At 40.2% G+C, this 12,111-nt stretch overlaps 1 protein-coding gene across 1 annotated transcript in view; it reads right to left on the bottom strand.

Annotated features, from left to right (window-relative positions):
• The window catches only part of LOC117531109 (elongin-B), a 13,897-nt gene extending 2,778 nt beyond the window's left edge, over positions 1 to 11,119 (bottom strand). Inside the window, exons 1-3 of the mRNA XM_034194147.1 lie at positions 11,020 to 11,119; positions 5,355 to 5,489; positions 4,537 to 4,645 (exon numbers count right to left, since the gene is read on the bottom strand). Of these exons, the coding sequence (XP_034050038.1) occupies positions 4,537 to 4,645; positions 5,355 to 5,489; positions 11,020 to 11,022 (247 nt within the window). The 5' untranslated portion in view covers positions 11,023 to 11,119. The remainder of the gene's footprint in view (positions 1 to 4,536; positions 4,646 to 5,354; positions 5,490 to 11,019) is intronic.
• Between the last annotated feature and the right edge of the window lie 992 nt (positions 11,120 to 12,111).

The following is a 12,111-nucleotide window of genomic DNA, read 5'->3' as shown; positions in this document are numbered from 1 at the left end:
GGAGGGCTGGGGCTGATTGGGTTATGTGCTGCCCTGACCTACCGGAAAACTGACAAGACGGCTGCTACCAGAACCACAACCCCACAACTGTCTGTCATGATTAACGAGGTGGGCAAGGTGGTACAATCTCAGACTGCGTTAACTTTTGAACTCAAACGCAAGTTGGAAAACAACTCAAAGCAAGTATCTGCCTTGTAAATGAAGATGGAGACCAGGGAATATTGATAAATTGGATTTCGAAGGTCAGAGGAGCCGCAAATGGAATTTCTGTGTCCCCCTGCCTGAACCCAAAACATGGCAGCCTTATCAGCTACCGAAGGTCAAAACGTCCCGCTTGTTTTTCCTCCAGAAGGATTTCAACAGCCTTGGTGAAGCATTCGGCTCCCCTCTTATCTGGCCTTATGCTCTCTCCTACAGCCTGCTGTTGTCAAGGCAATTCCAGGCTTTATACACATATGGACAGAGACTGATATAAACTTATTTGCACACATGACGCGCACCTTTCCCCTCCCACCCCTACCACCCCCCTTGTGTTTCTGCCCCACCCCCGGCCTCCACTCTGCCACCCCGGGAGGCATGGAAAGCTGCAGCAGCCCATACTCCCACTGCCTCAATTCGGATGACGGACTGTTTCAAAGTTTAGCGTACATAAACAATCAAATGCATATGTGCGGTTGTTTTAATTCTGATGTGTGCCATTATCACGTTCAACTAGTAATAACTGTAGATCAATTGCTGTATTTTTTTGTCTGAGGTAACTGAGTGTGATATGAGTTGCCCTTTTAGGGAACAATAAAGTTGTTTGAATCTTGAATGCTGCAGGATAGGGGGACCGGGGCCAGCTTCCCCAGGAATATTTTTAAATTTATAACCCTCGGAAACACTATTGTGTGCATTTTGAGCATTAAATAATGTGAAGGAAAGCCATAGTTTTTTTATTAATCTTTTTAACAGCCTTACTTTAAAGTGGATATGACACCTAAAAAATGTGGTAAAACTGATATAAATATCAAACATATACATACAGTATAATAAGTGGAAAGTGGTTTTAATCATTATCACTGAGAAATAAAGTTTGTACAGCTTCTCAAAAGTGTGTTTCTTGGAAAGCGCGCTGGCAACGTTCCATCAGCAGTCACGTGATGCTGTGACATCACAGCGTGTAGAGTCCCGTCTTTCTCTGTTAGATTGACAACAGGAACAGATAGACCTCAGCATGGACAGTGACGAGATCGAGAACTTTTCTGACTCCTCTTCAAGTGTGGATTATTTCTGTGAGGAAATCGAGACTGACTCGGATCCTGAGGATGTCGCAGCAGTGATTAGATCCTACAGATTCGAGCCGTATCTTTCGGACGAACATTCAAACCAGGAGCATTCTGGCAGCAAAAATAATGCCGACGGTGCTTATGGTGGAGTCGAAGCAGAGGCAAGAGACGTGCCAATTCCGATGGATTTTGAAAGGCTGCAGAATACGGAATGGCAAGGGAGGCTTTGATTTTTGTTGCTGCTGTTTATAACACTATAATTATAGCATTTTCGATTCCACCGTCTGTTTACCGCTTTGTTATTTTTCCAGAGCCATGATAGTGTAGCTACTACTTGCAGACCACCGTCATTACCTTCGGGTTTTTGCCGTTTTCGAGTGCCTGGCATTGCATTCATCTGTGTTTAGTTACGTTATTTTCACGAAAGAATAGGAAATAAACAGCAAAAGTTTTGAAAAAGATTGCCGAAAACAACAGTGAACATGCCGCCGCCGTGTTTACTACGTATTGCACTGATATTTTTACAAGTTCCTTGACCATTTCAAGATTATTGTGAACATATTATTTGGGGTTGACATTTTATGTGTTCCTGTGAGTGGTGTGAGAACATGGAGACGGTAGAGGAAAGTGTCTGCTGTCGGGAGCAAATGTGGGTGTGCAAGCGGCGGGAGTGGCAGCCTGACATTTCGTGCATCGCACAACACCGCAGCTTTCTATCAATCTGCCTGGACTTGAAAAGGCTAAAACCTTTCGCCCTTGTGTTTGCGCAATATGCTGCGACACACTGGTCAGCCATATCGACAAACAAGTCCCTGAGAGCTGTGTTTAATCAAAATTTCTGCCGCTAAAAAAGTGTAAACAACGGCCGCCAAGCGTGCAAGCCAATGCGGTTTACAGGCAGTGACGTATTTCAGGTTTGGTGCTTAGCGGGAAGCTGGTCACGGGGCATGCACATTTTTCAGTGGCGGGACATTCAAATGTTGTATATAACGGGAGAACCACATCCATTTTCCCAAAACACTTAGATTGACCGAATTATATAACCTTTGTTACATGTAATAAGACTATGTTGTCTTTAAGTGTCATATCCACTTTAAAGCCAAAAGAAACAAGGCATCAGGCCAAAACACAGAATAGTGTAGATGTGTGTCAGGAACATCAGGACTGCTAATTTATACCCAGCAGTTTATTCAAGAAAATTGTTATGGATTTTTTTTCTAACTTGTAATTAAAATAGTTTTAAGTAAAAAAAAAAGTTCTTTAGAAATCTTTGATGTTTGTCTGTAAATTAAAACCATAACTCATCTGTTGTTGTTTCAGATGAGATGATTTCTTGATTAATGTGATAATGACCCTTGGACATTTATTTTTTTAAGGTGCGTTTACACATAACCAAGACGCGTTACGAATGTCATTTTTCTGTCATTCGTGACACATTCCTGATATTCTTAATGTGACTTAACGCATCTGAATAGGTTTCTTAATAGTGCGTGATATTCTTGATATTCGTGGAGCATGTTTTTGCCTGTCAAAAAAAATCTTCCACGAATGTCACACACCACCCTCATTTCGTCTCACGTCGTGGAGGTCGCAACTGAGCGTATTGATCCGTCTTGATGAGTAGTGATCCTTAATATAACGTGACAACGTTCGTAGTGGTTCCTGTGATGGTTCTTGGAGCCCAAACTGTAACGCGTTATTACGAAGTGACACGGAAACTGTCAAGTTTTGACACGACTTGTAACGCGGTGTCACATTTCACTGTGCGCCACGACGAATTCGTTTTCTGTCACGTGCGCACAAATAAACTCGGCTCCAAATGTCATTCCACAGTTCATGCTGAAGCTCCTCAGGACGCTCCTGCAGGTGTTCCACCTGCTGTTGTAACCGATGAGCATGAGAACGAGTCTGAGCAACCAGAGGAGCGAGAGGAGACTCACGTGCAGCCAGACATCTCTGCACCTCCTCCAGTTTGGTGGAGGAAGAAGCGTACGCACAATCAAACCCTGCTGCACTGCATTCAGTTTGATTGCTGACACCAAGTCGGCTAAAAGTCTAATTTCAGTGCTCTTCAGCGCGCTCCTGCAGGTGTTCCACCTGCTGCATGTGCCTGATGTTTGGTAAAATGCGCGAGACGAGAGCCGCATGAAGCCACACATCTGGCTCTGTCCATCTCCTCCTCCTCTCTGCGCCACTCCATGGCGCAGAGCCCAACTATGCATGTGGGTGTGTGTGTGGAGACAATTCGCCTCGTTCACAACGTGACAGAACTTAACGATGTGCTGTTACGCACAATAGCGCACAACAACGCGAAACACTATTCTTGACAGTGCGTAATGGTTCCTGATAATTCTCCAGCAACACGTGCCATTAATCGTAACGTGTGGTAACAGGTTGCAGCAGTTCCTGAGGACACCTGACGCCTCTGCCCCGAATAATCACATTCGTGATCAGCAGCCAAGAATGTGTACTTCGTGGCATTCGTGACTTGTCGTTGTTATGTGTAAACGCAGCATTAAATAATAAGATAGTTGCTGTTTGAAGAGCCTTGTTTTATTTATAAGCAAAGCAGCAGGTGTGAGTTTGCAGAGACGACAGGTGAGCTGAACTCTCAGCACATTTAACCAGATGAAGGTCTCCTGTGCAGCTTCAACCTCAAATTGGTGGTGTTTTTGGAAACACTTTCCTCACATTTTGAAACGCAGAAATGTTCTCTTCTGTCTGGACTTCAAATTTTGGTATATTTATTTAGACAAACAAAGAAGGCCCTTTATAAGCCCATATTGCAAAAGCCTCGGGTGGGGGGGACCTAAGCATCCCTGAACCCCTGGTTTTTTAGGTGATATTTTTCCATCCCATTATGCTGAGAAAAAAAAACAACTGAGAACCCTGTTGACTGCAACTGCATAAACAAAATGCTGTTGTTAAGTGTTTGCAGAACAAGTGTTATGACGCTTTCATTCATAATGCAAAACATATCAAATAAAATTGTGCCATGCACTACTTTTGAATTCATTTTTGGATTTTGCGTATAACAATGCGATTAATCGTGGAAATCATGCTTAGACATCAGGCCCCAGGACACCTGCTACACAATTACTGACTTGTAATCAAATGAAATGTGATATCAACACAGAAAATATAAAGTGTGTATAAAAGCAAAGAAAAAAAATGGAAATATTTGGTGTCACTTCAAAAACACACTTTAAATGAAGACCCTGAAGAAAAAGAAAAACCCTACATGTGAGTGATATTTAGAGTCACACACCATTGATGCGGAAAGCCAGACCAACTGTGGCTGGAGCCTGAGGTCTGGCAGTCTGGTTGGTGAATCCACAGTCACCAAGAGTTTTGCTGTCTTCTAGTAACTGGTCATCCTGTTAAGGGAGGGGGAGGGGGAAAGACAACCGAGTGTCACAGAAACATCAAAAAGCCTAAAAAATTGTTTTCTTTTCAAATAACATATATATTGTGTTTCAGACATCACCAAGAATTATTTATTCACTTAAGCCTGGTTCACACAACAGGATCTTAAAATTATCTTTAGGTTTCCAAAACCTGAGAGACCACACACGTGAAGATAAAAAAAATCATGGATCTGACAGGTTTGGTTGTACAGATTTCACGCACGAACATTCACAGCTCAGACATGAAATCTCGCAAAATCTCTCGAGATTAAACGTGACTTCAGCGTAAACAAACGGAGGTATTTTGTGGACTATTTAAAACAGAGGGAAAAAAAACGATACAAAAAGAAAAAGAAAAGGCGTTCTTTAAAGGAGTGGAGACAGCGTGACCGCCGGACTTTCTGGTAAGTCGGAACAGCTGTTTTGATTTTATTTTCCGCTCCGTACGTCCATCACCTCGCTTTCTGATTGGCTGCACGTCACATTCAGCAGGCTGTGAACTTGTTTTGGTCGGGGGGGGGGGGGGGGGGGGGGGGGGGGGGTATGCTGCAGCCAGTTAGGATGCAAAGTTCAGTCCCAAAACATTTCTCATCACATTCCACAACAAAACTCTGAAAATTTAAATTTGAATTACTTAACAAGGTTTAAATTATGTGGAAAACAAATGCCCTAAACTCACTTTATAGAGCAGCTGATCTTCAGGTGGTCTCTTAAGAATACCTTCTACAATGCGCTTCAGTTCATAGACAGTGGTGGACTCCTTAGCATCTGTGAAAATTGTGGTCTTGTGACGCCGGATCATTAAGAACACATCCTTTAAAAAGAAAGAAAAAAAAAACATGCAACAGAAATGATGAGTAAGCAGAATTATAAGTAATAATAATTATGTCTGGGTACTTGTCATTCATTATATTTATGATTCTAAAAGAAAAAACATGTTTTAAGTAATTTTTTGAAATTTTACCAGTAAACTTTATTTTTTGATGCTATCTTTTGCACCCATCTCAACACAAATGTTCAACAACAGATGTGAATAAATAAATAAATAACTATAGCACCATGCTTGTAGGGTGCAAACCTCTGCCAACACTAGTTTCTAATTCCACCAGTTTTGACCTTGGAAAAAAAAACTGAAGGTCCAAGTCCTGTTAGAAGTGGCTTTTCATAAGCTAAACTTGATGTGAACAAATGTCAGGAGTATGTATTTAGTTCATGTATTTAAATCACAGTTCTATGTGGTGTTGTCACTTTTGGGTTTTTCCCTAACTTTTTCTGTTTCTGAATTCTTTTTCAGATAATTTTCAGAGCATTGGTTATCTCTGCTAATGCACAATTTGTCACTGCTTTTTGGCAGTTGGTTTCCAATTGATAACTGGAACATACACAAACAGGCATAAAATCGGACCCTCCATCCAATTTTGGTGGTGTAGGTAAATCCATAACAGAAATATGAGAGTGACTGAGACACTTTTGATTGAGATGTAATGCAAAATGTACACCAAATGGGCTTTTCAATATTAAATTCAAATGTTAATAAAATCCACAGTCTGGACCAGATCCAGATTAAACTTTGTCAGGTGATAGTGTCACTCTGCACCTCACTTTCAAATATGAGAGTGATTGGAACACGTTTAATTAAGATCTAATGTAAAATATACATTAAATGGGGTTTTCAATGCTACACTTAAATGGCTACAAAATCTGTAATCTGGATCAGACTTTGTCAATGGAAAAAAGGATACCATCCAACATAACACTCTCAATTATGAAAGAAATTTTATCTTTTTTGACAGAGTTTTGAATTTCTTAAAAATCCATTCAATGTTAAAAGATATGGATTTTTCCAATTTTCAAAGCCTTTTCCTGACTTTGACTGTGAAAATTGAATCAGTTCTTGCCTATCGGAATATGAATCATCTGTAAAAATTTCATAATGATATATGAAAAATTGTGGCTTCCAGGCTGTTCCCAAACAGATATACAAACAGTGGTGAAAACATAACCTCTGCCCAATTTCGTTGGTGGTGGTAATAAAAATAAAACCTCAGTTATTTTCTAATATTTTCTGACACATAGGTAATTTTGCAAAGGCTACAGGGTGCTTTACTTTCAGCTGTTTGAAGGTCCAACATTACGAAACAGATGGTCGGTGATTAAATGAGTGATATTTTTGATTTAGTGACCAATTCTTTGATTTTGTAAGCTACTTGAATATGAAATGCACTTTGATGGAATGATGTAGTATAGCTCCGAATATGGATCTGGCCAAAGGTTTATGCCAGACGCGCTTCTTGACGCAATTCCAAAAGTAAATGAAGAATGAACCTAGTGGGCTTTCAATCCACAGTCCTTCTGGCTGGGAGGGAAGAGCACCACCACAGAACCAACCATATTTTAACCAACTATTTTTGGTGCCAAAAACAATGGCTACATGAACATTTTTTTCTTGAGTAAACAATAAAAGGCTTTCAATCATACAGTGCATCTGGAAAGTATTCACAGCGCTTCACTTTTTGTTACATTACAGCCTAATTCCAAAATGGAGTAAATTTATTTTTCCCCTCAACATTCTATGCACAGCACCCCATAATGACATGAAAAATCAAGTTCTTTTGAAATTCTTGCAAATTTATTTGAAATAAAAAAAATTATAATAAAAAAAAGAAATCATAAGTATATAAGAATTCACACCCTTTGCTCAATACTTTGTGAAAGGACATTTGGAAGCAATTACAGCTTCAGGTCTTCTTGAATATGATGCCATAAGCTTGGTGCACCAATCTTTGGGCAGTTTTGTCCATTCCTCTTTGCAGCACCTGTCAAGTTCCATCATGTTGGATGGGGAGCGTCGGTACACAGCCATTTTGTGATCTCTCCAGAGATGTTCAATTGGATTCAGGGCTGGACTCTGGCTGGGACACTCAAGGACATTCACAGAATTTGAAATCTTGGCTGTGTGTTTAGGGTCACTGTCCTGCTGAAAGATGAACTGTCACCCCAGTCTGAGGTCAAGAGCGCTCTGGAGCAGGTTTTCATCCAGGATGTCTCTGTACATTGTTGCATTCATCTTTCCCTCAATCCTGACAAGTCTCCCAGTTCCTGGTTTCCTCCAAACATGACGCCTGGCATTCATGTCAACGAGTTCAATCTTTGTCTCATCAGACCAGAGAATTTTGTTTCTCATGGTCTGAGAGTCTTTCAGGAGCCTTTTGGCAAACTTTGGCACATGGCAGGTGGGCTGCCATGTGCCTTGTGCTAAGGAGTGGCTTCCATCCGGCCACTCTACTATACAGGCTTGATTGGTGGATTGCTGCCGAGATGGTTGTCCTTCTGAAAGGTTCTCCACTCTCCACAGAGGAATGTTAGAGTGCTGACAGAGTGACCATTGAGCGCTTGGTCAACTCCCTGACTAAGGCCCTTCTCCCCCAATTACTCAGTTTAGACGGGTGGCCAGTTTCGGAAGAGTCCTGGTGGATCTGAATGTCTTCCATTTACAGATGGAGGCCAGTGTGCTCATTGGGACCTTCAACGCAGCAGAAACTTTTCTGTACCCTTCCCCCAGATTTGTGCCTCGAAATAATCCTATCTCTGAGGTCTACAGAAAAATCCTTTGAATTCATGCTTGGTTTGTGCTCTGACATGCATTAACTGTGGGACCTTATTTGTAGACAGGTGTGTGCCTTTCCAAAGCACTTCCAATCAACTGAATTTCCCCAGATGGACTCCAATTAAGCTGTAGAAACATCTCAAGGATGATCCGTGGAAACAGGTTGTATGTGAGCTCAATTATGAGCTTCATGGCAAAGGCTGTGAATACTTACGTACACGTGATTTCTTAGTTTTTTTTTTGTTTTAATAAATGTGCAAAAATCTCAAACTTTTTTCACATTGTCATTATGGGGTATAGTGTGTAGAACTCTGAGGGGAAAAAATGAATTTCATCCATTTTGGACTAAGGCTGTAACATATAAAATGTGGAAAAATGCAGTGCTGTGAATACTTTCTAGATGCAACATAGGTTGTGAATTTCATTTTAGAAACCAAATCCAATGAATGGAAAGTACACAACCCATGAAAGACATATTATTCATAAAATTAAAAGCAACAAAGGGCTGATGCATAAGAGCTTAACACATCACAATATAAATGTACAAGTAAATACATGTCTATTTTTTGGGGGACTGTATGAATTCTGTGTGACTTTATTATTAAGTTATTCATACCAATCAGTCACAAATAGTTTGCTAATCAATATATGCTTTTGATCATCCATGTTGACTTCTTGGTTGTTGAGACATTTTCCTTGACCTTTGACCAAACTACTCCAAAATCTAATCACCTTTAGTTATCTATCAAAGTAACATTCCTACCAGGTTTAAAGGAAATATGTCCAGTTGTTTTTGGGTTATCTTGTCTACAGACACATACACCAGGGAATACAAAACCCTGCTCACACTGTTTGTATCTTAAACAAAGTGGTTACAGTCAGTGGTGGGCACAGATAACCAAAAAATTAACTTTGATAACAGATAATCAGATAACTGAAAAGTTATCTTTGATAAAGATAAAACGATAAACCACCCAAAAAATGTATCGGAAGTTTCAGATAACCGATAAATTCCAATATTCTCTCTGGTACATTTGCAACTACTAATAAACTGAATTTGAGTTTTAACGCCACAATAGCTTCTAATAATATTAAAAGTGACAACAGACCCAAACAATGAGGCCACACTTTTGTCTTTGAACACTTTGAAACTTTTAACAGGTAGGTGCTCAACTTATTTTAAATTTTAAAAGTGTTTGTCACTGTTCATCTTTGTTTACTATGCTATCGGTCTAAAAGTTATCGGACAAAAATGTATCGGAAGATAATTAGTCCGATAATGGTTTTTAAAGTTATCTAAAAAAGATAATCCGATAATGAAAACATTATCTTCGATAATTATGTTATCAGATTATCGGAACTGTGCCCACCACTGGTTACAGTTACGGCAGCTGTAATTCTAAATGTTGGGGCTATTATTATGGCAGTCACCATAATTAATGTTCTGTGACTCAGTGTGTTGCTAGCTCCTCATTATTATAGTGGTAAATATCCCCACCAGTCATGTGGGAGACAGGGGTTCGATTCTCCGATGGACAACTTTTTATTTTTGTTTTAAACTCCCTTCATATCAACCAACATTTTTTGTTTCAGTTATTCTTTGGGTTCATGTATCGCTGAAAGATTTGGGTTATTAAGGTTAGGGTTGGGATGTCACCTCATGGTCGTAATAATAACCTACCAACACACAGTTCCGGATATCGTAACAATAGCCATGACCTATCTTAAACCTGCTTTGTTAATCAAGCTATTATAAAAGGAAGTTCAAGTCCTGATTTACAAACCAAAAACAAATTCTACCCACAAGACAGAAATGTAGATTTTAAGTCCTGAGCCTGGACAGACCTATCTAGATGGTTCATAGTGACGTCATCCCACTGCGAACTCACCCCAGGTGAAGTCACCCCACTCCAGTAACACAATATTTCAATTCTGGTATGTTCGTGTAATACATTATTTATACATACTAGAAGCATAATACTTTTCTTACTCATGTTTTGTTAGTGAGATGATGTTTTAAGGTAGGGCAATGTAATTGTTAGGGAGCAGGGAGCACTGTCCAGTTCTACACGTCACACTGGCAGGTCCCTAACTTTAAAGCATGGATAGCTGGAGTGAGGTGACTTCACCTGGACTGGGGTGAGTTCGCAGTGGGGTGACTTCACTCGCTACCATCTGGATCATAAAACCTTCTTTGGCAACGTCAGCCTTCACCGGGATTGCTGAAAACCTGTTAATTAGATTTTTAGTAATCCTTCTCCACACAAACGGATGCACACAATAACAGATTGTGTTTCTGTTGGTAGAAGTCACTCTTTGACAGGACACCTGTTACTAAAGTATTTTTACTGTAAGCACTGATAATTCAATGATTCGAATATGTACTCGAAAAAAAAAAACGATGAGCAAAGGTAGGAAGCATTTTAAGATAACAACAATCAAAGCTAATGTTGTTCTGTAAGAGCTATAAATAAAGCTGTCGGTTAAAAGGTGTTGAAATACAGACACCGTTCTACAACGAAGGTTAGCTAAGCTAACTACAAGCTACATTAAAACAGAAAAGGGGAAGCTAACATTAGCACAGTTATCCTAGTTGGCTAGCACACACAAACTAAAATTAGTAACCGTTAATCCGATACTAACATCTGTTAATACGAGACTTTGAACACACGGTGTAACGGTAACCTCGTTAGTTTTCCATACATAAACCAAATTTACAAAATTATTCGGACGTTACCATTTCAATTCGTCGGCTAGCTAGCTAGCAAGCCAGTTGTGCAGCAGAACCATAGAGGTGAATAAAGACTAGAGCGGACATCGTCACTCTCTGGCATTCGCTCGAGCCGCCTTCTTTGGGGAAGAATTGAGCAACGACCTTGTTTACTCTGCAAAAGTAGCAGAAATTTTGGGGGGGGGGGGGAAGCATAACAAGGCTGCGTTACATATGAATAGAATTTGGGGTATGGCTACATACGAATAACCACTTCCATTCTGTTATTATGAAAGAGAGTGAATGCTAATATGTTCAGCATGGGTTCATAAATGAAAGGCCCTCCTGCATAACCCGACTACTTGAAACACTAGATATCTGGACACTAAACCAAACATGTATAGATGCCGTATCTCTGGACTTTGCCAAATGCTTGGGACAGTTGCTCAGCCGGCTCCTGTTGAAACTCAACAAATATGGCATCAAAGAGAAGCTACTTGAGTGAATCAAATTCTTTCTCAAGAACTAAATTCAATAAGTCAGGATTGAAGAACATTTGTCCACAGCAGCAAGTGTGAAGAGTGGGATGCCACAAGAGATCGTCTTTGGTTCATTCTTGTTTGTAGTGTTTATTAACAACATGCCAGAGGTAATTCACTCTGATATCTAGTAAATGTTTGCAGATGATACTAAGATATTCTATGTCATCTAGAACAACAACGACACATGTAATCTCCAAGCCAATCTAGAGCAACCGGGCAAATTTACCAGGAAATGGCAGCTACACTTCACATTGGGAAATGCAAAATTTTTCATTTGGGTGCAAGAAATAGATAAACAACCTGCACACTCTATCAGGAAAAACAGTACAGTACTACTAGTAAGAAATACCTGGAGAAAGATCAGATGGACCTCACGATGGACAATGGAGCAAAACCAAAAGTGTTGCGTTTATATTTTTGTTGAATGTATATATATATATATATATATATATATATATATATATATATGCGCTCGGAGTCGAGCCACTGCTCCTCCACGTCGAAAGGAGTCAGTTGAGGTGGCTCGGGCATCTTTTCCGGATGCCCCCTGGACGCCTCGCTGGAGAGATGTTCCGGG

The sequence above is a fragment of the Thalassophryne amazonica genome, chromosome 18, assembly GCF_902500255.1.
Source record: "Thalassophryne amazonica chromosome 18, fThaAma1.1, whole genome shotgun sequence".
NCBI lineage: Eukaryota > Metazoa > Chordata > Actinopteri > Batrachoidiformes > Batrachoididae > Thalassophryne > Thalassophryne amazonica.
This window is presented reverse-complemented; position numbering and strand designations above follow the sequence as displayed.